Source organism: Chamaea fasciata, unplaced genomic scaffold, assembly GCF_029207755.1.
Source record: "Chamaea fasciata isolate MVZ Bird 193981 ecotype frontalis unplaced genomic scaffold, bChaFas1.0.hap1 SCAF_9, whole genome shotgun sequence".
Lineage (NCBI taxonomy): Eukaryota > Metazoa > Chordata > Aves > Passeriformes > Sylviidae > Chamaea > Chamaea fasciata.
The window spans coordinates 19,301,732-19,329,037 of record NW_027094094.1 but is presented as its reverse complement, the minus strand read 5'-3'; the positions used below and the strand labels follow the sequence as shown (position 1 = coordinate 19,329,037).

The 27,306-nt window shown below is 46.4% G+C and overlaps 2 protein-coding genes across 2 annotated transcripts; one reads left to right on the top strand and one right to left on the bottom strand.

The window, feature by feature from the left end:
• Positions 1 to 98: 98 nt before the first annotated feature.
• Positions 99 to 3,636, top strand: FBXL15 (F-box and leucine rich repeat protein 15). The gene is made up of 4 exons (XM_066191330.1): positions 99 to 169; positions 928 to 1,178; positions 1,908 to 2,410; positions 2,767 to 3,636. Exons 2-4 carry the CDS (start codon positions 996 to 998, stop codon positions 2,954 to 2,956), a joined length of 876 nt encoding a protein of 291 aa, XP_066047427.1. The 5' UTR covers positions 99 to 169; positions 928 to 995; the 3' UTR covers positions 2,957 to 3,636.
• A 382-nt stretch (positions 3,637 to 4,018) lies between these two features.
• Positions 4,019 to 14,320, bottom strand: CUEDC2 (CUE domain containing 2). Its single transcript, XM_066191331.1, has 9 exons — positions 14,234 to 14,320; positions 11,056 to 11,147; positions 10,073 to 10,216; positions 9,669 to 9,730; positions 8,096 to 8,229; positions 7,064 to 7,234; positions 6,662 to 6,723; positions 4,958 to 5,018; positions 4,019 to 4,546 (listed from the first exon to the last, which is right to left on the bottom strand). Exons 2-9 carry the CDS (start codon positions 11,127 to 11,129, stop codon positions 4,400 to 4,402), a joined length of 855 nt encoding a protein of 284 aa, XP_066047428.1. The 5' UTR covers positions 11,130 to 11,147; positions 14,234 to 14,320; the 3' UTR covers positions 4,019 to 4,399.
• Between the last annotated feature and the right edge of the window lie 12,986 nt (positions 14,321 to 27,306).

Genomic DNA, 27,306 nt, shown 5'->3' with positions numbered 1-27,306 from the left:
CCCGGTAGCGCGCTCCGCCGCCGGGGCGCGGCCAGGGGGCGGGGCCGAAGGTGGGGTGGTGGGGCGCGTGCACTTCCGCCCGCCGCCGTGACGTCACGAGCGGCCGCCGGTGTCCAGGGCGGGTGCGGCGCCGGATGGAGCGGCCGGGGGAGCCCCGGCGGAGCCGCAGGTACCGGGGGGCCGGGGCAGGGCTGCCCTGGGCTAGGCTGCTCTGGGCTGCCCTGCCGCCTCGCCACGGCGGGCAGCGGGGCGGTGTCCTGGTCCCGGCGGCGGGGCAGCCCGGGGGCGGCTCTGGGGCCGAGCGAGGCCCTTAGGGCGGTGGGGCAGGAATGGTCTCGGGTGAGGACCCTCCCAGGTGTGGGCCCTGCTGCTGTTTCCAGCCTCAGCTCGGGGGGCTCCGGGCTGCCGGGATCCCTGTGCCCCTTCCCTTCCCGGCCCGAGGCCTCATCTTCGCAGAGATGCTGAGCGCCCACTCCTCGGAGGGAGATTCCCTGGGGGCAGCCCGGAGCCTTGTTTCCCCCCCGCAGGAAGGAGCAAGTGTCTGGTCTCTCCCCCTTGCAGGGTGCCCAAGTGGCCCAGCACTGGATGCTGGGACTGGCTGACAGGTAGAGCGATGCTCGGACATGAATGCTGGGCAGAGCTGCTGTGCGACTGGTGCGGTAACGCTGCAGCAGCTTCTTGCTGCTTCGCTGAGGGACAGGGCCTCCTTCAGCAGCTGATGGAAAGCCCCACCCAAGCTCTCCTGGAGGGCACTGCGGGCAGGTAGACTCGGATGCCTGAGCAGTGAACGTCCCAGGCTGGGGAGGTGGTGATGCAGGCAGCAGGCATGTGCCCTGCTGATATGCCTCGCCAAGGGGCTGTTCTCCGTGTTCTCCGTGATTGTGGAAAACGTTGCTGAGTCTGAGTCTTTCTGGCTGTTCCTCCTAGAGGCACTCGGCAGCAGGTGTGAACTGATCTTGCCTGGCTCCTGTAGTAGCCTGGCTCTCTGGTGTCTGATGATGAGTGTGACCCCGACCAGGGGATGCCTCCTGGACCTGCCCTGGGAAGACATCTTGGTTCCACATATCCTCTGTCATCTGCCGCTGCAGCAACTCCTGAGCCTGCAGAGGGTCAGCAAGTCCTTCCAGTCTCTCATCCAGCTGTACCTGGCCAACATGCGCTGCTTTGACTCAAGCCAGGTATTGGATGGCTCAGGCTGGGGGAGGACACAGATGTCCTTCTGCTCTGGAACTAACAGGGGAGCATCTATGTGGGGAGAAGAAACCCTTGGCAAGGAAGGTAGTTTCTGCTCGGGAACTTGGGTTAATGGTTCAGGTGTCAAACTGGATAGATGGGCTTAGGGAGGAGAGGCAGTGATTCAGGGCCCAGCAATGCCAGTGTCTTGAGTAAGAGGCCCTGGGAGGAGTAAGCCTGGAAACTCCACCCAGGCCATTATGTGGCACTGGCTGGCAGAAACGAGTTTTGGAGTGGCATGTCCTCACTAAGGTTGTGCAGTAGGTTGGACCTGCTGGGAGATAACTCTGTGCTTGGTCTTCAGGGAAAGTTTGTGCTATTCCTTGGAGCCACTGCCTGGGACTGGGAAAGATTGGAGTAACTGCTATTCTGTGAGGACAGAGTGGTCTAGCAAAGAGATTTTTGGAGAGCAGAGGTGTGGAGCTCATCATGAGTATATAAATGCAGAAGTGATGATGTGGGATGGAGAAACCAGAGAATCATCTAGCTTGTGGCAGTAGCCTTGGAATGAGGTGAGCAGTCTGATGGTAGGGCTTTTCTTGGGATGAGGACAGGGGATGGCTTTGGTCACTATTGTCACAGAAGAAGAGAGGAGGGGACAGGGTATTTGGTGAGGTTGATGCTCATCTGAAACCCTGGGGCAATGCCTCATTCTTCCTGGGTTCCCCACGCAGATTGGACCTGCCATCCCTCGAGACGCTTTTGTTAACCTGTTGAAGGATAACGAAGTTCTGCAGCGGCTGGCACTCCAGAACTGCTCCGACTGGCTGACGGACCGGGAGCTGCTCCCGGTCATTGGGCAGAACCACCACCTGCACCAGATCCAGCTGAAGGGCTGCGCCCAGCTCAGCCGCCACGCGCTTGTGGCCATCTCACTGAGCTGCCCCAACCTGCGCCAGCTCTCTCTGGCTCACTGTGAGTGGGTGGACAGCCTGTCCCTGCGCAGCCTGGCTGACCACTGCAAGGCCCTGGAGGCTGTGGACCTGACGGCCTGTCGCCAGCTGAAGGACGACGCCATCTGCTACCTGGTGCAGAAGTGCGGCAGGCTCAAGTCTCTGTCACTGGCTGTCAACGCCAACGTGGGCGACGTGGCAGTCGAGGAGACAGCCAAGTGCTGCCCAGAGCTAGAGCACTTGGACCTCACGGGGTGTCTGCGAGTCAAGAATGACTCCATCAGGTACTGAGCAATGTGGGGAGCCAGGGTGCAGATGGCAGGTATCTGGGATGGGGAGAGGAAGAGAACCAGAGAGGAAAGTCAGATTTTGTCACGCTGAAAGCAATGAGAGCCTAGTCTGGGAGAGAAGCCACTAGCAGGCCCTTCAGGGGAGGCACTGTGTGCTATTAACCACAAATTTCCCGGTATATCATGGAGGGTAGGTCTCAGATCCAGATGTCCCTTGACTTTATCTCATACCACCATGGTGCTGTCCCCAAAAGATAGTGCATGTATGGCACAGTCACGGCTGCTGGGAGAAGAGAAGAGCATGAGTGCACTTAGGAGTCCTGACTTGCAGCTGCTCTCTTTCTTGGCAGGGTCCTGGCTGAGTACTGTCCCAAACTGCGCTCGCTGAAGGTCAAGCATTGCCACAATGTGGCGGAGTCCAGCTTGAGCATCCTCCGAAGCCGTGGGGTGGAGCTGGATGTGGAGCCTCCGCTGCAGAGGGCTCTTGTTCTGCTGCAGGATGTGGTTGGCTACGCCCCTTTCATCGACCTTCAGATCTAGAACTGCTGCTGCTGGGGAGGGGGGGACTGACACAATGCTGGGATCCCAGAAGGATGCCGGAACTGGCTGCTGTGGAGATGTGCAGAGGGAGAGGTCAGTCCCACTGGTGAGGCTGGCTTGAGTGGGGCTCACTCTTTCCTCTGGGGCTGTTTAGCAGCCACTGAGTGTTCATAAGTGGACTTCGCTGGTGCCCCTGGGGAAAGTAGCTCCCTCTGCAGTGGCGTGGAAAGAGCGAGTGATTTGCAGGAACACCATGGTGCTGAACAGGCCTTGGTCAGGCCGGCTAATAGATAGGATTTATTATTTGTTCTATTTAAAATCTTTAAGCAGCAGCTGTCTAGAAAGCAGCGGAGTGTTTCATGGGGACTGTCCCCTGGGGTGGGTGTGCAGGGCATGCCAGCTGAGCAGTGGAACAAACCAGACCAGCTGGAGCAGTAAGAATAGCTACCAGCCCTCCTCTTGGGAGAGGGCAGGCCCCTCTGGGCTCTGGGAGGAGGGCAGTGAGCCTAGCTCCAGCCCAGAGTCACTGGCTAGCCTGGCACCAAAGGACTAGCATGGCCCAAATGCAGGCAGTGTGTCTGCCCAGGCCAATGTGCTGGTTTAGGCTGCAGCAAGGTGGGAGTTGTTTTCAGGGGGAACATTCTCCTAATGGCAGTTTGACCAAGAGAAAAATGCCAAACCTAGCTATGCTGTCACTGAAAGCAGTTGGTCATTGTCATTTGTTTCTTCCAGCATCTGACTTAACATTTTAGTAGTGCCCAGGCCTGCTATTGTATTTTGCTTCCTGTGTGGCTGGAGCTTTGGCTCTCAACAGTGGTGAGAAATGGCAGGAGCACTGACTCTGCTATAAGCTGGAGTTTATGGAGAGAGCTGCAGATTGTGTTGGCAGGGAGAGCCTAGTTCTGGAGTTGAGCCTAAGCCCTTTTATCCACTAGGCAGTTAATCAAACAGGAGCTGCATCTTGAGGACATGATGAAGAGAGTAATTAGAGGAAGGGAGGATGACCCTGTTCCTGTCTTAGGCCCTCAGAAGGACTGGAGGCAGTATTGTAAAGCATGTGCATTCTCTGGCTGAACTACACATCAACTCACATCATCTTTATTAATACTGGCACTCAAAGCAACAGTGCACAAAGACTTGTTAAAAAGGTTGCTGCAAAAGCACATGCCACATCTGAGATCTAAAAATGTCCCATGCAAGGAATAGCAGAGGATGCCTAGGTCCTGGAGCGCCACTGCGGTGTGCTCCTGGGGGCAGAGGGATAGCTACACAAGGAGTGAAGTCTCCTCAGACAGGTTAGTTGAGGAAGCTGAAAGCAGTGTCCTGGATTCCAGGTTAGTTCATGTTAGTGGCAGGTGCAGTTGCCTCATTCCTAGCACCACACATCCATCCTGCCATGTCTAGCAGTGAGGAGGAAGGCTGAAGAGCCGGAGGACCTGGCTATCAGTGGAACTTGTACTTCCTGGCTGGTTTTAGGCTGATGTAGGTTCTCTTCATCTCCTCGCTCTCAGGCTTCTTGATGTCTTTGTACCTCTCTCCTTTTGTGCTCACCACTTGGTTATCAATATAGCGGATCAACTTCTTGGGAGCCTGGAGAGGAAAGACAGTAACACCAAGTGGATGGACAGCCACTCTGTTAGAGAAAGGGAGGGGGCAAGCTAAAGCAGAGCTGTACTGTGGGGGGTGGGTGGGTAGGCTGCTTTACCATTGTCTGTGTTGGGAATCTTGGCCAAAACTGGGAAGGGTGCTCTCTGATGGGAGGGAGCAAGAGCCATGGTAGTCAGGAAAGGTTAGAACAGACAGTGCCTTCAGCACCTTTGCTGAGCTAATCTTCCCTCTTTGACTGACAGGTTCTATGAACAGACCTGCCTTTGGCCTGCCCTGTTGTTTTTTTGGACTTGCAGCCTGGCTTTTTTTTTTTTTTTTTTTTTTTTTTTTTTTTTTCCTTTTTTCCCCCCAACCTTAGGACATTGAAACTGCTCTAGAGCTGGACCTGCTTACCTCTTTGGGTGGAGCTGGCCGATGTGTTTTCTGATCGTCTGCACTATCCACCATCATGTATCTGAAACATAAGAAGCATTTAGTCAATTCTGCAACATACATTGCCTGGGGCCACTCACAGCCTATGTCCCTTCTCCCCTGGCTGCTTTGCGGCTGTGCAATGTGTCCTACTTGCCTAGATTGCAGCCAGGAGAACTTGATGTTCCCCTCTGGATGAAATGGGCAAGAAGTATGTCATCCTTCTGGTGAGAATCTAGCAGGATTCTCCTGGAGTAGCATTCTTAGCTGTATGTGAAGGGTACTGAAATCTGAGGTGGTTGAGAATGCTGATAGCCACTGCAGAACTGAGGTCTGGTGTGCTCTGCCATCGGGGCAGCTTTGTTCCTTCTCAGTCCAAGTGATGGCAACCAGATGAGACATAGGTGAGATTACAGGACCAATCTGCTGCTTTTGCCCTGAGTGATGGTGTTCCATTCACACTCCTCCTACTGTTTGACTGTGAAACAGGTCTATGCTGGAAGCAACTTGTTAAGAGCATCACCTCATTTCCCATGTAACTGAAACATCAGGGTCCAAGCATTTGCTTGCTGTACTGCTGAGTTGCTACTCTGAGATTCTGGTGCTGGTTTAGCACAGGTGACCACGACTTCTCCCTCAGTAGTTAGTATAGTTGCTCTTGTGTATCTTCAGCTATGGCGATCTGCTTTCTGTACCTGTGCTTGAGTAATGCTTAAAGTACAGGATGTTGCCAAAATGTCATTAAAGTGAAGTTTTCAGAAATATAACAAGAAGCTGGTGCTTTTTTTGTTCCCTTGCCTGAAATGAGCCTGCACAGGAGATGTTACTACTTCCACCTGGATGCTGTTCTGCCTTGCTTTATCTTTTCCAGCCCATCAACTGTTTATCCTGTCCCTGGGGAGAATGCAAAGTGGAAACATGTGGCTGGATAGACGTGTGGAAGCTGCATGCCTGCATGAGGATACTCATGAAATATGAGATCTTAAAGCAGATCGATGAAACCACACTGTGGGTTCTCCCATTGAGAATTAAATGCTTTTAGAAATGAATACAGGTAAACTAAAGCTATTTTCATTCCCAAGAAGTTCATAGGAGGAAACTTCAGAGAGGTTTCTTTAAATGCACTGAATTCACACCTTCAGCAACTGAGATTTAATCTTCCCAGTGCTGTTGTACAGGCAGTCGTCTCTTGAAGGTATCTTTAACTTTGTTTGGACTGTCTCCAAGAATGGAGGTATGAATGAGTTACTGTAGTTTTACAGGTCAGCATGTGTTTGTTACCTGAGCTGCAGGATGATTGTGCCTTAGACCTTTAACCAGGACCTCAGCTAACAGCACTGTGACTTACACTGTATCTATAGGATTCTGAAACCTTGCACACAGCCAGTGCTGTGACCCAGCTGGTACAGGTAATGTGTTTCTGTGCCAGAGCTCTAAAAGAAACCAAACCTGTTCTGTTGTTCAGGTTTTGTGGGTTAGTTGTTGGGGTTTTTGTGTGTGTGTGTGTTTGGTTGGTTGGTTTTTCATTTTTTTTTTTCCTTCTTCTTCGCTGATGATTGTATTTGTGCTTAGATGTGTTCAGCTAATACCCACCCGTAGTTCTTTACAGACCACACTGTTCCCCAAACTGCTACCTCTTCATTTATTTGGAACAAAACAAGGGGTTCTTTGCTGCTGGGTACTTACTTCTGTAGGATGACCTGTTTTAGTTCGTCGTGGTTGGGTGTTCTGCGGGGCCGTGCCAGTTCCTGGGAGGACACAAATTGGTGTGTGAATAGCACAACAACAGGGCATACAGCTTACCCGCTAGCTCAGTGAACCCAGCTGCTGGTGGAGTACTCCAGCCCCTGGGGGAAAGGAGTGCCAGCCACAGTTCCACTGGGGTCCTGGCTTTGTTGTGGGCACAGCCTATACTAAGAGAGGCAGAGGAGGGAGAGGGGCTGTTGCTCTGCATGATCCTCCTGGCTTATCGTGCATAAAGTTTCTGCAGTCGGAATTTCTGCTTGTAGCAGACAACTGTGGCAGCTGCATGTTCCTGAGCTCTGCCCTGCTCCTTGGCCCACTGCCACCCCGGTCAGAGTACAGTACCTTCACACTTGCACCTCCTGGGCCAATTTCCACCTTCTCCTCCACAATTAACTGCACTGCCTCTTCCAAGTTCCCCAAGGCCATGGCGAGAGCCTTCTCTGCCTGGTTCACAGTACAGGCTGGGAACATCTCCAGTAGCAGCTCTACCCCATCCTTCAAGTCAGCACCTTCCTAGTTGGAGCAAGAAACAGAGGTAAGTTGGGGATGCAGTGAGGTGAGGTGCCCTACTGTAAAGGGCCTCTGGTTTTTCACGGTCAGGAAATTCAGCTTGCCCTTTGCTCAAAGCTCTCCTTACTATCATTACTAAATCTGATACCTGAAGCTAACAGGGGACTGTATCTTTGGAAAGACCAACTCCTCACTCTCCTTTAATCTCTCCCCTCTGTATTTCAACTTGCTTTAAAGCAGGGTTCCTGTAATCTCACTCATCTGTGTGGCCATGCTTAGGAGTGAGCTTTCTGGACCCTGTGGTACGAATGCCTGACTCCTACCCACCTTCTTCTTCTTCTTCTTCACCTTCTGAAGTTGTATGTACTTTGATTAGAAAGGAAAGGGCCTGCTAAACACTGACCTGACCCTACATCAGAAGGAATCACCATAGCAGCATTTGCTAGAGCACTGTGGACACAGAATGATTGTACTGCAGAGCAGGAATAGACCAGTACTGGAGAAACAGCAAGCAGGGTTTGGGGGCGGAAGATGGGGTTGATGTGGAAGGTGCTGGAGTACCTGTAGCTGCTCTGGGATCTCTGAAGGCATTTGGGACAGGCTCTCTCAGCCATTGCACTGGCTTACCCTTTCCAGCCACTTAAAAGGATGAGCCAGAGCATTGGCTCACAGTCTGTCAGCACATAATTTTCTGACAGTCTTGCTCAGGCCATGCAATGGAGAAGACCATGACCACAAGTGATGCTGTGCCACAGCCTATGCTGTGGTTCCTTCCAGAGCTGGAAAATGCCCTCAGGTGGTGCTTATGACCTAGTGCTGTGTGACTGTCCCCAGTGTTCCTGCTCCTCCATGGGGTACTCATACCTGGGCCCTGGCTCCGTCTGTTAGAGTGCACAGTCTTTCCCCGGTGCAGCCTCCAGCTCCAGGCTCCTGGCTCTTGGTGAGGTCTTCAGAGGGTGCTTCACTCCTGCTTTCCACAGCCTTTTGGTCAAGTTTTTCTTAAAGACACAGTGATATCTCCTGAGGAACAGTCCCACTAAGGCTAGAGCTCTGTGCTTTCTGTTGGCATTAGATTGCTAGTGCACTGTGTGCCAAAGCAAATCTCTTCTTAAGTGACAAGACGGAAGCACTACTGTTTCTCCTGCCCTCCATGGGCATAGCTGCAGCTCTGCTCCCACTGATCTACAGGAAGCCAGTGCTAGCACATGCTGGAGTGCCTGAGTTCTGTATTTCTAGGCTGTACAGGGCATGGGCTGCTTGCAAATTCAATTCTACTTTTCAATTCTCAGTCCGCTAGTGCTGCAGTTGTGGATACTTCCATTTCTAAGAATTCCTTGGTATTTGCTCTATCTTTGAACTAAGGTGTAGTTTTGATTTTAAACTTGGGAATACACTGTGGTATTCCCCAAGGTGCATACAAGCCAGCACATCCTGTGATCAGGTTACTCTGATGAATCTCTTTTTTTACAGGCTCTTTTTCTCACTGTAGGAAGAACCATTTCACTTCTGTCCTAAGACTGGGATGGCGCTTTCCTTCCACCTTCTGGCTATATCAGGATCCTCAAAGGGTAGGATGCAGGGGAGCAGAGCAGAGCAGTAGATTTTGTCAAGTTCAAGAAAGCAGCAAGTAAGATAAAAGACAGGACTGTCTATTCTACGTTGTGTAGCCTTCTGGCAAGACAGCAGTGATGTTGCTAGACCAGCAGAACTCAGACTGTTTATGTCCTGGAAGGTTTGATATCCAGGCACTGCAACCTGTCTGTTCTTTAGTGGAAGGTACTCATGGAGTTAATCAATACAGCAATCCAGCTGGTCTGTGAATGCTGAGGTTAAAAAGGCCAATTGTCACAGTGTAGTCTTCTGCAGTCCTGCATAGTGCAGGTCAGAACACATCACTGGATTTTGCATCTGTGCCAGGATTCATGGACGGACAGGAAGTGAGCTTTGAGAATGCTCAAAGTCAGATGTGATACATGTATTCAGCTGGATACTCTATTTGATGATGCAGCTGATAAAGGCTGCCCAGTGGTAGCGCCACTTACGCAGATGGCTGTCAGAGGCAGGCAGAAATCCTCGCTTTCAGAATTAAGCTGCAGCAGAATTTCAACAAGCAGCCCTGAACTGGCCATTTCTCTCTTAGTACTCTGGCTTTGATCTCAATAGAGATATTTGGAGAATTGATCAAGTGTTTTTCACTCCAAAATGTCTTGGACAGCATTCCATATGACTCCAATCTCCCATATGTTGATGTTAAAAACCTGACTGAACATTGAAAAAAACTCCCCAAACCTGTCAATCAATTCAGGCTACTTTATAACTGTTTAGTTTCTAACTGTGGCAAACAAGTTTGTATTTTATTCTGTGACGTTCAACTCCAAATATTAAGATTAAAAATACGTACAGATCTTCTTGTGCTGAAATTGTTTATGTAACTCACCTTTGTTGCGAGCTTCACCAAGCCTTTCTGAGAGGGAGAACATCATTTCACAAACATCCCCACTGCAAGAGACAGAAGCTGTATAATTAGCATGAGGAGTAAAAGCACTAGCCTATCCTATCTACATGGCTACCATTTTATAGAAAGACAAGGCTGGATGGGAAGCCCAGTAAAATCAACTGGTATTTCAGATGGCCAAGGACCTACTTGCAAATTATATCAGGATTAGCATCTGTGACATCAGGCAAAGAGCGACTTATCATGATGGCTCAGGTTCAGTACTAATACATTTTCAACTAGTACATTTGCAACAGTTCAACACAAGAATTTGTAGTACTGAGGGGCTTGGGGCCAGGCCCCCGGTGCATGGCATGCTCATACAAACCAGTAACAATCACACATACCTGTGGATTTCTGCAAAACCAGGGATATATGCCTCCATCATTTCCACAAAGGTGTCCATGTCAAAAGTCTCTTCAGAGGACTCTGGTGAGCCCAGCTCTTCCAGGACACCCGTGATGTAAGAGAAGAAAACATCATCCATCCCACTGGAGACGAAGAGAACACAGGCAGCAGGGTCAACAGGCCCATTTTTTCCTTTCTCTCTATCTCCATTCTGCCTAACCTCGTGTCTTTCTAATACAGCAGCAGAAGGACCTATGTGACTGTATGTTTTGAGGAGATACTACCCATAGGGCCAAGTAGCAGGTGGTCAGTGGTTGAGAGGGAAGCATTAACAGATAAATAGCGCATGTGGTCCTGCTTCTTGGGCAGCACTGAATGAAAGCCCCAGCGTGTGTTCCAGAGGCTGTGCTCCAGTGGGTGCTTCAGCTGAGCTAACCAAAATATTCCAAATGCTCAAGACCTTGGCTGCTCTATATTGACTGATGTTTCAGGTGAAGTCATCATATTCTGTTAAGTTACACATTCTATGGGATACAGAGTTCTCTGCCTGCTGTTCTCCACGCTTGCGTCACTGCTGCCACCAGCTGCTGAACTAGCTGCTGTGTTCCAGCCTCAAGGTGGCTGTTATCTCTACATGCAGGCAGAATTCAAAATAGGGAGAAACCTGACATAGATTATCCTGCTCAGAAAGCTGTTTGGGAGCACTGTGGAATGAAGGAAATCCCACATCCTAATGGGTATTACTGGACAGGAAATTAATCATCTTGGTCATCAAAGAAATGACATTGCTAGATTGCAATGCTAAACTATAGTTGTTCCAGCATTCCCATCAGAGCCTGTGCAAATTACTTACATCCTGGATCTGACTTAAAGGAGAGCAGCACAAAGTACAGGAAAACTACAGAATTCAGTATAATGCACAGAGTGACAATGCAGAGTTCAAGCTGGAACAATGATACTGGAACTGCCTATGCCAACATACCTGAGATCTGCTGCAGGGATGTGGGACTGGATGAAGCGTGTCAATGTGTCTTGAATGATTCTCTCAAGCTCCATGTCTCTCTAAACCTTTTTCTTTTAAAAAAAGAGAAGGAAAAAGAAAACTCTATGTAATTTTAATAAAATCAAAATAAGATCAAAATGCAGGTATGGTATAGGTCAGTGTGTTCTTCTCATGAGAACAATTCAAAAACTCCTCCAACGTCTTGTCATCTCCAGGTAACAGTGGGCAAAGATATCCATAAAAAGCTGCAGTATGAGGATCCACTGGAAAAAAGAGCCCAGTATCTTGGGCGCCTCCTGATTGTGTTGATGCTGTCAGTATGCAGCTGTACTGTACATTTAAAAAGTCCCCCCTGTGAAGCAAAGCTGGAAATGCAGATGTGTCCAGCTGCAGGACCCAGGGACACCTTCTTGAGATGGAAGACTGTGCTGTCCAATGAGGAAGAAACAGGGAGTGGACTCAAGTGGAGTGGGAGTACACACAAGTGCAGAAAGGGGTGGACCTTCTAGCTAAGAGCATATGCAGTGATGCTTGGACTTGACTCAGGAATGAGTGGGAGGAAGGGTAATGTCTCCTAAAGAAAGGACATCCTAGAGCATATTTTACAGGGAAATACCAAGCAGGGCACAGACAAGTAGTCTGCCAGCCAAAATATCAAAGGTCTCCAGGTCAGGCATGGACTGCCAATGGAATCCTGCCCAAACAGGAGCCCGTTGTTGTGCTTGGTAAATGAGCCATTCTACAGTTGATGCAGCTGCAACAAGGGGCACTTGATAACCCAAAACTCAGGGGAGTTCTACGAATCACAGAGCTCCTGCAGAAGCAGTGGCAGAAGGGGGCTGCCCACAGCCCTGCTTCAGCTATCAGTACTGAACCTGGACTGACCAGGATGGAAAAAAAGCTGTTTCCTAACCATTCCTTCCCAGTGGGGTCTCCAGAGCTGCTAGGTGGACAAATTCCTGGTATAAGCACCAAGTTCTTCCCAGGAAGGAAACCAACCTTGCATTCAGAGAAACTGATATGGTCACTGGCCAGAGAGGTTCCAAGGGTCATCATGCTCCCATCAGTGCAGCTCTCTCATTTCAACCACACTAAGACCAGGCCTGTTTGACACAGAACTCATGGAACAGTCATATAGCTTGCTAACAGACAATTCTGCTGTCCCATGGGAATCAGAAAGGTTTGGCATCTCCCCACATGAGTCTTCCAGAGTTAGCAGGATATAAACAAAATGACCCCATGACACTCGGCCAAGTTTAGAATTATGTAACTCGGGACATCAAAACACCTTATGCATTATACTTTCAAATGCTACACTTCTTCTAGTGATGACCTGCAATAGTTAAAGGGGGAGATTCACTAGGAAAGCTTATCCTATGTGCTCAGTATTGTGTGGGAGTGATTTACAATACACAAAATTGCCTCCAAAGGCAGGAGAAATCACTCTCCTGAGAGCTCAGTTTTCCTGAAAAGATGTTACCATACTTCTAAACTTCCAGTGATAATTGCAATGTGGGTTTTAAGATCACTTGACTAGTTGTCACAGATTCAAATATATCTGTGAAAGTCCTTCTGCATTTCTTGTTGTTGCAATGTGGGTTCTGTGTAACATGTTGCACAGAATCTATTTTTAAAAGCATATGATGAAATGATACTCCTATTGCTCTGCCACAGCTACAGCCTTACAATTTTGCACTGTCAGAACATGAGACCTTCAGCTCCTGGAAATCCCTGTCACTTTTTGACAAACTCCAGTCTTTAAACGCTGGGGGTTTTTAATCAAAGAATGAGTAGTGGAGGACTGTATGTCATCTCATTAAGACAGGCTTAGTTTGAAATACCAGGAGTGCTTATTTGAACCACATAACATCACATGGCATACGTATTTCCTCACCTCAGGCAGAGAAAAGTGGTATTAGTTCTCAAATTGTGAATGTGAAAATTATGAATTTTCTGTATTAGGTACTTTGGCCAGCATCTCAACAGGGTTTCCAACTCTATTGTCGGTGTTGAGAATCTAACAATCTCTGCAATCTCCATCGCCTTGTATTCTCCTTCCCAACATGTTAATGTCAAATTTATTTTGTTGGTTTGGTGGGGTTTTTTGTAAAACAAATGTAGAAGTAACATCCCTCTAAAAGTACCATTGTTCTTGTGGTGTATGAAATAGCTACTTATGTTATATTGAAGAAAAGTTGGTATGAATCTGTCTTCCTCAAAAAAAAAAGGTCAGAATCTGAACTGTTTGCATACAGCTAGATTGTTTTGGAAGGCTCTTTCAACTCCAACTTCAGTAATCATTCTCAAATGGCCAGTGTGATGGAATGGGAATGACTGTAAGCCTTGGACTTTTTACTAACAAGATAGACTTGAGCAATTTAGAAGAATGTTTCTGAACTAAGGAACTGCCATTTGGATGTATATCAACTTTTATGAGATCATAAATTTGCCTTCCGATGACTAGAGGTTTCTGCAAGCGGAAGGAGTTCAGTGTTGTATCCTTGGATGTTTCTCAGAACAGGTTAGAGCAAGTTTAGGTGAATCTGATCTGAGAAGGTTCATTTAGCTCAAGTGTCAGTGATTATTTTTATGTGAGTGAGTAATGGGACAGGGATGGTTTACTGAGCTCTCTGAATTTTGTTTTTGAAAAAGCACAGAGCATGTCTTATGCTGCTTTGGTGTGTCTGTGCTTGGGGAAGTCATTTTGCTGGGATATAAGGCCGTCTCAGTGCAGCCTGTGACATACAGTATCAGAGGAAACTTCTCAAAAGACATGTGCAGGATAGAGAACAAGCTGTGGCTATATTCCACTGAACTACTTAACTCAAAATTTTCTGGCTTAAAAGAAAACTTTCCAGGATAAATGATACTTTACAGACAATTTCAGTGCTTCTATTTTTTGTTTTTCTGGATAAAGAAGTCCCTGAAAGGGACTTCACATTGTGGTTGGTACAGAAAAGCAGGCCAAGATCACTGTGTGTATTACCACAATTAACTGCTTAATGCTCTAAAATTAATATAAGACTTTTGTTAATAGCTTAGTTCCAGTAAACTACAGTGATAGAAAATAGTAATGCCAGTGGCCAGACTCTGCCTTCCCCTCTAGGTCTACACTGGAAAGCTGTACTTGGATACTCTGCTGGGACAGGGCCCTTACCGGAGCAGACGTGTCACCTGTGCGAGGTCTTCGGCTCACGGCCAGTGTTCATGAAGTCACTTCAGTGCCTGCAGAGGAGTCGACAGTCCATCCTATGACTGCCAGGCACAAGCCATGAATGAGGGAAGCCCTTTATGGGAAAGGAAAGCTGAATTAGCTGAAGCACGAGCACAAGAGAATCATTCTGTATGCTAGTGTCTTTATGCTTTATGTCACTTGTGACCATTCCCCCCTAACACAGATGGTACAGCTTTATTCTTAGGAATAAAATGTATTTTTTGAAACGATAACGTGGCTGTGAGAACGGTGTACCTGTCAACCTTCAAATTCACTGCGACGTCGTGATGTTTTTCAACATCTACAGTTCACGTAGCAAGGCCAGCAGCGGTCCCTGCACATCACCAACGTATTCCAAAAGCCCTGGTGGCCTCATCGCCACGGCCAAACAGAAGTTGTCTCTCGAGGTTTTAAGGAGACAGACGGGAGAGCGAGCACCGGTGTTCCCGTGTGCAGGTCGCCACGGCGGGAGCCCCAGGCGGGAGCGGCGACACGGGCTGCTTCCCGCCACCGGCATTCCCTCGCCGGGGCTTGACAGCGAGGCCGCAGAGTGCCCGAAACACGCGGCGCGCGGGCCGGGTTTCCCCGCCCGGCCGCCCGCACCGCGCGTGGGTCGATCCCCGCACCGCAGAGGCTGCGCGTCACCCTGCCCGGCCCCCTGGCCCGTCTCCCGCCCGCCGCGCTGCGGACTCCGGAGGAGAACCCCGCGCCCGGATTCCCGGGCTTCCCGGCGCTGTGTCCCGTATCCCGCATGCCGCATCCCGTATCCCGCATCCCCGCGGGCGGGGCGGAAACGGGCGCGCGCCGCCGCCGGCGGGGGTTAGCGGTCACCTGATCGCCCGCGCGCCCCCGCCGCGCCGTCCTCCCTCCGCGCGGGGCCCGCGCGGCGCGCGCGAACGCGTCACGTGGCCGCGCCCGCCGCCAGCCACCGAGGCGCGCGCGGCCCAGCAGGGCAGGGCAGGGCAGGGCAGGGCAGGGCGGCTGCGCGCTGCCGCTCCCGCGCCGCCATCTTTCGTGTGGGCAGCGGCCCGGGCAGGCGCGGGGCGGGGCAGGAGCGCCTTGGGATGGTTGGGGGCGGTGCCTAGCGGAGTCACCCGGGAGAGGCGCCCGGGAACTCTGCTCCCCGCCGAGTGCGAGGGACGCGTTCCCTGCTGAAAGGAGCGCGCTTTCAAGCGTTTGGGCCGGGCTGCCCGGCTCGTCGGTCAGCCAAAGCTCTGTCACTGGGGATACTGCCCAAGCTGCGGCCCGCTTGTAGTCTCCTGGCTAAAGAGCCGCCCCGATGCACCCCGGCTCGACGGGTTGCCGTACGATCAATCATTCATTCCGCCAGTTTGGAGGGTCGCTGTGTGTCTAGGGCAGGCCCTGGCCGTTCAAGAATCACAGAATCAATTGGGTTGGAAAAGACCTCTGAGATCACTGAGTCCAACAAGTGACCGCGCACCAACCTGAGAAGGCAGCAGAGCGGGATTGGGGGGGACCGGAGCAGAGCGGGATGGGGACAGGAGCGGAGCGGGATGGGGACAGGAGCGGAGCGGGATAGGGACAGGAGCGGAGCGGGATGGGGAGGCAGGAGCAGAGCGGGATGGGGGCAGGAGCAGAGCGGGATGGAGAGGCAGGAGCAGAGCGGGATGGAGAGGCAGGAGCGCAGTTCTTTCCCTGCTCACTGGCTGCACTCGCCCAACCCCAGTCAGGTGAGCCGCTCGCTGCTTTGCCTGGTCTGACAACGCAGTGCTTCCTGGAGCACTTTGGAGTACTATGTCATGCCAGGTGCTCCTTCAGAAAAATCCTAAAGCAGCAAGGCATAGTTGTTCTCCGACTCATGCTCTTCAGTAATGTGTTACTAAATACCAAGCGAATGAGCCCGATTCTGCCTTTGGCAATACAAAACAAGCAAACAAAAACAACAACAAACACCTCCCCCCCCCAAAAAAAAAACCACAACAACAAAACAAAACCAAAAAACACCGAAAAAAAGGGAAAAAAAAAAGCCAGAGTAATGCAAACTGGGTAGGGAACATCACACTCACTCCAGTGTTACTAAGTGCAGAGTCTGTTTCCATTGTTTATCTCTCTTGAAATGTACATACATTCCTCCATTGACACTGTATAAATATATGTCATTGTAGGAGTATCCACTGCCTTTCATTTCATCTGCTTTTGACTGTTTTTAGCTGCACTTATCCATACATTAGCCGGAAGTAATCAACTATGCTGCATTATCTTTCCTTCTATCTGTGTTTTTGCCTTAGTTTGGTAAACAGTTTGAAATCCTGTACCAAGCCTGCTTTTTCTAGGTTTCAAATTGTGTGACCCATTGTGTAAAGAACATGCTGAGAATGCAGCTGCTTCTGGCATAGGCTTCATCACAGTGAAGTGGAAGGGGAACTTTTGAACAAAATGAAGTAGCACATGTAAAGCCCTGTCCTGGGGTGACTTTATGATGCTAAATTGTATCCCCATTTTTCTGTTTAGCCCAGAAATAAGTTTTCTGCCTTTAAAAGTGGTTCTGAGAGTGGAGGGGGGGGGGGGGGGGAGAAGAAGCGCGCAGTTTGTTTGCAGAAAGTGCACTTGCTCCCTCTCATTCCTTCTCATGGACTGTGCTGTCTGCAGCACTGACAGCAGGAGAGAGCCCTCCTTTGCTTTTAGTTAATTCTTTTTAGCTAGCTGAGGCAGACAAGTTCCCCAGAACTTCCCCTGTGGCTTTTCTTTTTTTTGGAACTGATCGGTCCTGCTCTGGACTGAAAACCCAGAAAAACACGAGGAACTCACGCCTATGGCCCACTGGGGCCAGAACTTGACATTTTCTAGTGCAGGAGGGACTGATAAGACACTGAGTGAGCCAAGCTGCATCCCACAAAAAGAACTCTGTATTTGCCATCTCTTCAGAGCTACGAGAGATTCCGTTGTTTATTATTATGCATTTTTTCATGTTTGTAAGTACTTTGCTTGTTAAATAAAGTTTTTTCCACTTTTCTCCAAGGAAGTCTTTCCTGAACCGGTGAGGGGGAGAGGCCGCTTGAATCTGCTTTCTAGAGGGACCCCATTTGGAAGTTTCCTCCCAAATTTGCCCAAATTCAGGACAAAGCCCTAGAAATTAACAATTTTTAAAGCTATGACAAACAATTGCAGTTACCTTGTTTGACCTAACTTCCCTCATCAATTCTTAATTGAATTAGAACAGACATTCCTAAACTACTTTATGTTAAGAGGTTCTACCAGCTTTTCCCAGGTAGTTCATGGCATCCTTTTCATCAGCAGAATTTAAGGATTTGTTTAGCCTCAGTCTGCTTTGTAGTTTCCTTGGCTTGCTTGGAAACTTTGAGGCCCATAAGAAATTTTGAGTGTTCTCAGATACTGTCAGTTCAGACAATTTTTAAATTCTTACAAATCATATGATTTTTGTATCACAAGTTTCAGGACAACCACAGACTGGACCTCTGTTTGTTGTTTTTTTCTACTACCAAGACTTTGAAGGTGACCATCAGCTGGGATGATAATAGGAGGAGAAAACCACACTGGACTTTGAAGCAGAGGTCTGAGAAAGTCTAAGTTACAATACCACTGAAATTCTCCTGTTTAAACTATTTAAACTTCTTAGTTGTGTACATTGAGTACACTAGGTAGTAGTGGCTTCTTTTAGTGTACTTTGTTGCAATTCGATATTTCACCTACCCACCTCACTCTACACCAAACTGATGTAAGAGAGTGGGATTTCTTTATTACAGTAATGGAAGAGGACTAGTCTTGTAGTACTGGTAACAGATACCAGAAAAAATATGGCATCTAAGAGCTTCCCAATTTTAAGTTAAATTCACAGAGGTTTGACCTAAAGCTCAACAAAACCTCCACAGGGATTCCCTATACAAACACACAAAATACACCCTTCATTGTGAGTCCAGGCAGAAAGAAACAACAGCATAGGAAATTGTTCTTGGAGAACCGTTCTACTCGTCAGTCACAGGCTGTTGCAAACCAGAAAGGTTAACACACCATCTAATTATTTGATAGGATTCATATTCCTTCACAAATGTGATGAATAATGCAAGTGTGTTGAATCAAGCCAGAGGAAAATTGTTCCTTCTCCTGCCTTTTATTAACTCCTTGTGGTATAATGTACTTGAAATCATAGAACAGTTTGGGTTAGAAGAGACCTTAAAGATCAGCTCCCTACTATGGTCAGGGATGCCACCCAAAATGAGTTTCCTCTGTGACATTTTAACATGTGGGTGGATGATTCTTGTATGTGAGAAATTTTACTTTTACACATGCTTCTTTTTATATGGCTTGAAATTAGAGAACAAAAAAGTACCCCTTCCACCTGATTTTGCCCCCTGCTTAGTGTAGACTTAAGTGTTCCCTACAATGAGTATTTTGCTGGTTTTGTATGGTCTGTCTTTCAAAAGCTCTGGTGATGGGGCTTAATCTGAAGCAAGGCACACTTTTCTGGGATGTGTTTCCTGATATTTAGGCTTTATTTCCCATTGTTTTTAGTTAATCTTGTCATACGTTCATATGTGTCCTTGATACTGCCTAAAATACTCTCCTGTTGCTAAGCCTAGAATACCAGTACAAAGCTGTAAGTTTTGTCCAGTGCTTTTGTTTTTAGTAACTTCATTTTAATTGTGATTTATCTTCAGTCCTCTTCAGACCCCCATTTTTGCGATTTAGAGAACAGGTATTTTGAGAGCAGTCCTTTTATTTATTTATTTTTTTTTTTTTTAGGCAGGAATGGGTCTTCAAACTCAGAGTTCTACAAAAATTTAAACAACTTCTGAACACCGGTTTGAAAGCGCCCAGGGCTCTCACATTTTCTGCTGCAGCCAAAGGAGATTCCAGTTTTCCCGTCCCAATTTCCCAGGAGTTCGGGGGAGCGCAGCTTTCCCGGGCAGAGAGGGGACGGGGGCCTGGCGCCCTCTGCCGGGCGCGCCGTGGAACGCCAGGCGTTCCTCCGGGAGCGCGGGGGCCGCATTCCCGAGCCCTGCTGGTTCGGTTCTTTAGGAAGGCGCTAATTTTGGCATTCTGAAAGATGTTTCCTTCGGTTGATCCTGGGAAAACTCGTTGCAATTTCAGAGTCTGACAGGTAGAGTAATCTGCACCCCTAGGTTACAATTAGGTTTATTAGAGCCTGTGTCTTTCCCCCTTTCTTGGTAACATGGAGTTCTACTTGAATATTTCCTTGTTTTTTTTTGTCACTCTTTGCCTCCTCTTATGTACATCTTGTCATAGTTACAAAGGTCTTGTAGTCAAATAAGAGACAATTCTGTGGCTGTGTGTGACAAATGATTCTGTTTCATTCCTGTATTGTGACTTAGTTAGCTTTCTAGTGTTCACAGGTATGACAAATTTTTTTTTATTTTTGTCACAGCGAAATGAGCAATTTGTCTAAAAATAAACAGCAAAGTATGTGAATAATAAGTAAATGAATAATTTGTCATCTTTCTGTCAGGGAACTCATTGTGCTCTGCATTTGTCTTACAGTTTTATATACAGTAGGTTGGAGCACAGAGTGATGACATGTATTTCCAAAAGTCTCAGTATGAGTCTGTGGCAGAGTCAGAAAAAGGAATCAGGAACTTGTGTTCACTGACTCATCCAGTTAGAACTGTGCTACTTATGGGCATTTTTGAGTACGTGAAAAAATAACATAATCAGTGAACAAGGGGATTTTTTCAGGCTCTGATTATAATACATTGAGCAAAGGTAGTCTGTAGCAGGCTGGGATGTCTGGGGCTGCTCCAGTTTGGCCAACTCTAAAGGAGCAATAAGAAGATGATACTGAGGAGCACTGAAGAGTCTTTTCATTTGCAAAAGGCTGTTGATGCTCTTATATAGGACGGTGATGTGACTCTAAAGTTAGTGGTATTATAGCAAATAACTTTCCAGCTGACAGTGTCAGATGGTCTCATGGCTGGGAGGAGCTTTTAGGCTACCAAGTATTTGAACATGCTGCCCTGGTGCAGATCTTGAAAGCGCAGTCTGCTCTATGATGGGCAACCCTTTCCAGCTTCTTGTAGGTGCTGCTAGTGAGGGTTCCATAGTAGGCTGGTTCCTAGTCACTATGCACAGCCCTCACAATGCTCACTTCACTTTTTGGCAAGTGTGATAAAGGGTTTTCTCAGTACTTATCTCTAACCTTGATCAATGGTCTGCTAGCAAAGGATTTTGTGTCATTCTGAAGAAACTGACATTTGCAGCATCGATACTGCTGTGATTTCTTGAATTTTGCCTGTGAATGCAGGCCCTGCTGCCAAGAAGGACTTTCTCACCCATAATACTTCTCAGCCATGTGCCAAAGTAGATATTGGACAGTTTGCCAGGTTAAGGGCAAACTGTTTGAAATTTAATTTATTGGAAGCTTGTTAGTTTGTCATGCATATTATCAACAAAAGTATTGAAAGGGTCTCTTCTTCTGTTGCATTCATATGCGAAAGTAATTTTTGCCTTCTATTTTTTGTAGCAGCTAATTCAGCCAGAATTCAAGTGTGAAGGCTTTTCCTAATTTAGAGGAATTTTAAGAACTGGAAAATTATGCTACGTAACTAGTTATATTTGAACACGTCTCTGAATTTACATAGTAAATGCCTGACTTTGCAGTTAGCAGAACTAAAATATGGAGAGGATCAGAACACTATTTATGCACTCTGTCTTATTGCTATCTTTAATTCCTTTTATTCAGATGTGTTTCTTTTGTTCAGATGTAATGGGGAAAAAAATCTAACTATTTCAGTACTGGAAAAAGCTCAGGACACGGTCTTTGATCCTCACCTCCCTCTGTCTTTAGGTATTATCCTCATTTCACAGATGGACAAAGTAAGGCAAGGAACATGTGACTTTTTTTTCTTAAACTACTTGGAGATCTGCTACTGAAAAGCATGTGAAAAAGCTACACACTTCTTATACAGTTATGTAGCTTTTCTTTAACATATCCAGCTACTTCATCTCAGGCAAACTGATAAAAGGAAACATATTCAGCTGGGATAATGTACCTGCCTGCAGAGCATTCTGATTAAATTATACACCATAAAATTATACTTGAGTAGGCAATGTAGTAAAAAAAAATAATAATAACAATAATAATAAATAAATAGGATGCTGCCCTCAGGAGTTCCCTGAAGACCTCCAGGTAATTTGTGGATTTTAAAATTCTGATAGCTCTTATTTCTGATATATGGAAAATACTCCCTGGAAGTGCATTCAGTTCCTTGTCTTCTTTTGATGTCCTGCTGCTGGAGAGTTCTGCATTTTACTTTTTGACTGGCACATAAAAGATGAAGAAAAATGAGTTTGAAAAATGAGGGTTAAAAGAGAAATTTATTGTGAGCAGCAATGAACAAACAGTGCAGTCAGTACCTGAGAACAGGCGTGGCCTTTGAAGAAAGGCTTAGTAATTACACGCAGATTTCCATAGGTACGTATTTGTAAACCCCCTGTACCAAGTGTGCAGTGAAGGGTGAATGTTGTTAAACAGAACTTGCTATATTCTAGTTGGGCTGTGTAGAAATTCACACAGCACAGTCTAGATAACCAGAGGGGTAAGTTTATTCCCTTTCTTATTTTACTGTACTATGGATTCCTTCTTGTGGCATGAAGCAACCCTGCAGTGTATGAGAGAAGCACACTCATTTCATTTGAGGTAGCCCAGTGATTTGCTTGTTGTCCAAGACCAGGTCCCTTGCCCCCGGTGTTTGGCAGCAGCTGAACTGGTCTGCGGGAGAGCAGGAGCAGCGGAAGGGCGCCGGGGGTGCTGGCGAAGAGCAGTGCGGCAGCCGAGCGCTAGATGCCACTCTGAGGCCACAGTAGGAGCTTGGCAGCTCCGAGCATCCCGGCACAGAAGGCTGGGAACGAGAGCTCTGGGAAAGCCCCGTGTGGGAGGGAGACAGGCCGAGCTCCTTGCATACCCCTCCGGTGACGCTCAGAGAACAAACAGCGAAAAGGTGAATCAGGGGCCACCGGTGCCGCGTTTGGGCCCCATGTGAGTCAGGGCCAACAGCAGGTGCTTCGGATGGGAACTAGACCTCCATCCAGAGCTAGCAAATAATCTCCCGACTTCAATGGCTTTGTGCACAGGTGTCCTCCCCACTTCTGACCTATTAGCCAGATGGGCTCAAAAGGAAGGAGGAAGAGCAAGGTGAAAGGGCAGTTATAGCTCACTGGATGGGGTTTCATGAGAGGTTTAAGGATGATCTGAAGACCCGTGGCTCTTACCGTGTTTCTGCTGGTACACTTGCCCTACAGGTAGGTCTTTAAAAGTCTGTGATCAATAGAAATACAGTTAACAACCCCCTCCTCCACCATTCCCGTACATGTCCTAAACATCGCAGCATTGTACTGAGAACCAGGCATCAAAACTGTCTATAATCTGTCTAAACTAATAATGGGCATGAGTCACAAACCTCAGCATGGGTATTATGTGGCTCAGAAAATGCAGGAGTGTCTGAAAAAAGGTTTGGCTTGTTGTCAGGATAAAGGCTAGTTGTGCAATTTGGATTTAGATCAAAGCTGAAATGTGGAATGAAGTTTTGATGGGGCAGCATCTTTTCTGGGAAGTGAGTCTGCTTTACTGAACAACTGGGAATGGAATACTTTCTGTGAGTGACCCATACTATACATCTTCTAAAAAGTACTCCCTGTTCATACAATGTAACATTAGCAACACAAACACATTGCTTTAAAGTACTGAAGAAGCTGTGAACTGCTGGAGAGGGCAGTGAAAGCAGAGAAACATATATCTATTTCCTTTTATGTGGAGGGATTTACCAAAGCAACATCATAGTTTTGAGTGAACTGTGTGGCTTGCGGTCCTCAGCCTTAGGGATGAATACATGTCAGTCTGGAGGAAACAGGAAGGGATGAATCCTGGTAAAAATCCTAGTCACTGATGCATATTATTTCTCTTCAATTACTTGGCATTCCTACATAATCAGAAATAGTGTGCAATGCATTGCTAAGTGAGTTATGTTAGCAGGCTTATAGAGAAAAGAAGATTTTCACTGCTATTAGCTACAGGAGTTTTTTAGGTAGAAATGGTGGAGGTGCATGTCTCAGAGCTGAGGTTTTTTTGAGTGTTAACTTCCTAAGAACACTAGTATTGCTTTTGTGGCCTGTACTGCACTGCAACCCTCCCATGTAAACTGTGATTGGATCCAACCCTGTTGTGGTAGAGATGTGGGTGAGTTTGACCTTTACAGAGTTAAGTACTCAAAAAAAACCTGCTCTTGGCAAAGTGCAAGTATAATGCATTGTCTGGCTGTTTCATTTTCTACACCAATTGGTCAGTACAAAGAATAAACAGATATTCACTGTAACAGGTTTTATGTGAGCTCACATGGTAGAGGATTGTATTTTTAGTGTTCAAGTTCCTGTACTTGCTCTTTGCTGTCCAGTTTAAACATCTGTTACATTGGGATCGTAAATCCTACTGGTGAAACATAGACAGCATGCCCTAGAAATTGAGTGCCACTTCAGTAGCCAGTTTCTAACAAAAAGTATTAGAAAGAATCATTCTGTCTTTCCGGCCACCACCTACCTTTTGGAAAAAATATCTTCCTGGAAAGTAATTGTTCAGTAATGTACAGAAACCCCATATGTATTCCTTCTGTGTATCTATAAGTATGTGAAGGTATATTGTCCTGTGGTTGTCTAAGTCCACTGAGTAATCCATCTGGGGTCCCTTACATGTGTGACTAAAACCTGAATACTTACATAAGGCAGGATGTTGGGTCAGTGTCTGTTTTCCTTAACTTGAGTTTAAATGTAGAAGTGACTTCTTTGAAGTAGAGCGTTCTCAGATATGGAGGAAGGAGTTTGGTCTTTTGTAAGTGAAGTACACAACCATTGCCCGCACACACACATTTTTATCCATGAAACCACCCCAAGTCCTAATGTGGAATTTCAAGGTTCTCTGTTGGCAACATCCATCTTCTGCACCCTCCTCGTATTAGCATTGATCTACAGTGGAAATAGAGAACACGGCTGTGTTATTATATACCTGACTGCAATTTCTGCTCTAGTGATTGAGTGTACATACAGAATTTTTGAAACATGGCCATTCTAACTTATTTTGTCTTCCTGTCAATAGCATGGCACTTGTCCAAATTATGGATCGATATCAGCTGATCTTTTTATGTTAAACTGTAATGAAGTTGCCTCTCTTATTGGAGATGTGATCTTGCTTCAGGCAATGCTTTTAACTGCGAACTTTTGGAATGGAAATGGGGAAGAAGGGAAACAGAAGCAGAGGAATGAGCAAAAGCCAGAGTGGAGAATAAAAGCATTCCTTCCTCTTTTTGAAGGAGGTAGGAGTTGGGTAAGAGGGGGACTCGGATATGAAGAGAGCTGGCTTGTTAGGACTTGTACTAGTATGGGTAAGAACTGTCAGCCTCTACTCTCTTCAAAGTACTGTCAAAAAGCCAGTGGTGGACACTGGAAATGAAAGCCTGGCTCTCTTGAAATTTCATGCAATGTTACCTTTAATTTCTATTTTCATTTCTATTTTTTTTCTATTTCATAAAGTTTGTGAAATCAAATGATTGAAAGAACAGAGGAAAAATGGAATGAGAGATGTAAAAGGGGATATTAGATCAGCCATTTTTCCCTTGTGAGCAGGATGAGATCATCTCTACAGTGACATCTCCAGATCATTATCTAGTTCAGAAGAGTTTCAGGGTATCAGTGTTGTGCCATAGCTGTAGCACAGAGCAGCTGAATGCCTATCATTTCATAGGCATTCACTGAAGCTCTTCAGACTGCCCCTGCTTTTACTTTAATCTTATTTAACTTGCATGGACAAAATGTAGAGGGAAACTTGTTCTATCCCATTTCTAGGGTAAAAGGTTTGTGGAAGAAAGATATTTTGTCTGGCTTTTGGAAAAAGAGTCTGTGGGGAATTCTATTAATTTTACTTTGTAAGGCAGAAACAATGAAGAAGGGAACTTGGTGGGTTTGGAGCTGGTTGTCCCTGGCTGAAGTTGACAGACACTTTCCTAGAATAAAAGGATGCTGGTATTTTGAAAGGTGTCTTTTTGTGAACCATTTAAGAATAAGTCAGTTTCTTTCATGGTTTCTCTCAGAACTGTCTCTGAGCCACTCTTACAGCTCAGTTTTGGCTGCTATGAATATGTGCAACATTCCTGGAGAACTCAGGAATGCCTCCTATTCCAAGTGCCTCCTTTGTATCTCTGTCCCATATGGGAAGGGAGGTGTGAGGCCTGAGTATTCACCAGTTCTCCTTAGTTTCTCTGCAGTGGCAGATGGACCAGCAATAGGGAGGCAGCTCTTGGACACACCAGCTTGGCCCCTGAGCTGGCTGATAGGAGGACAGAGAGTCTGGGGGGCATTGCAGCAGGGACCCCTTGCTCAGAGTAAATGCAGCCACTCTCACATTCTAGCTCTCCTCTCCAGAGTATGTGGAGTTCCCTGGAGGTATTCTTTCACTGGATCTCTCTTGGTCTGTAGTCTCAGTCGGCAGAGCTTTACTTCTACGTAATTGTATGTAAGAGATTGTTAGTTTCCTTTGTGGTTTTTATCTTTTCTTCCTCTTAAACCTTTTCAGTGTGTGGGTGCTGTCCCTGTCCTTTCACCCCCTCACTATATAATTTTATAATTATTTCTCATTCAAAAAGTTCTGTATATGTGGCTTTCTAAATGTTACTGTTATTATTATTCTAGTTACTTTATGGAAGTATCTGGAATGATCCATACAAATACAGACTGTTGGACTTGAGAAGCACATGACAAGATCTTCAAAAGAACTGAAAATGATTGAGTAGGACTGATAAACTGAGATAAATAAGGGAAATTAAGGAACAAAGTAAATAGTTTCTTTACTGTCAAAGAACTGTAGCTGAGTTGCAAACTGATTTTTTATTTCATAGTCTTATGTAGATACTTTTGATTCCAAGAATATGTCTTCCCTCCTTGGAGCTTTAAGCAAAAAATACCTAAGTAAGACCCCTCTATTTCAGGCTGATGCTGAAATGAATAATGGAAAGTTAAGACTCTGATAGCCAAGAAGTTTTTGAAGTTTCAGTCAGTCTGTACTACCACTTCAGTTTTAGCCCATTACTCTACTGGGACCCTATGGTTCAGTTAGTGAATTTGTACACATTTTTGTCCCCCTTGACATAAGATTGGCTAACTATAACTTTGGAGGCCTCTTTACAATAGTTTTGTGCTTGTGAGCCTACAGTACCTAAATATCTCAAGAAACATTTATGGTTATTAAGGCCTTGGTGAGGGACAGTATTATTTCAGTTGTGCAGATAATGAACTGAGACAAAAGACTGATATTTGGGGAGTAGTACAACAAAATTATGGTAAATCTGGATGCAAAACAACTGTCTTGTTCAAGGAAGAAGCTCTAAATTCTAAGACAGTTTTCCTTGTAGTGCAAGGATGAGAAATTAAATTGTGAGTACTTCTTGTTAATTACAATGAGAGAAAACCTCAAGCATTGCTTTGGGTCTTTGAAGAGAATTTAAAATTTTGGAGATCCCACTGTGAAAAGGAAATGAATAGCTTCTTTCAAATAACAGTTTAGTATTGAGAATAATGTTGAATATGAAAAATGGAAATTTTCATACAAACTTGAAAATATTTCATCGAGTGTTTTAATCCATGTAGTTTGTCGAAAGTGGTTGATCTTTGAGAAAAGAAGTTTTGGTTTGCTGAACCTACATGTTCATCCAGAAAAACATGAAAAAAAATCCAACTAGCTATAGTACCTGGCAAAGAAAAGAGAGGGAAGCCACAGGTGTTTTGCAGATAGGTCTTTTGCTAGTATAGGAGGTAAAAATTAAGACTTGTACTTAGCTTTTCAAAGAGTTTGGTAACCTGTTGGTGTAAATCAGCATAGCTGCACTGAGGTCAGTGAGGTCTAACTGTGCCACAAAGCTACTTCTTATTTTTATTTTTTTTTTCTGAAGCAAAAAAAAGTAGCACAGATATTATGGAAAAGTTAATATCCTGTAGTGACAGGAGATGGTATTTCTTCAAGCCTGGGAAGGAAAGTGGAAGAG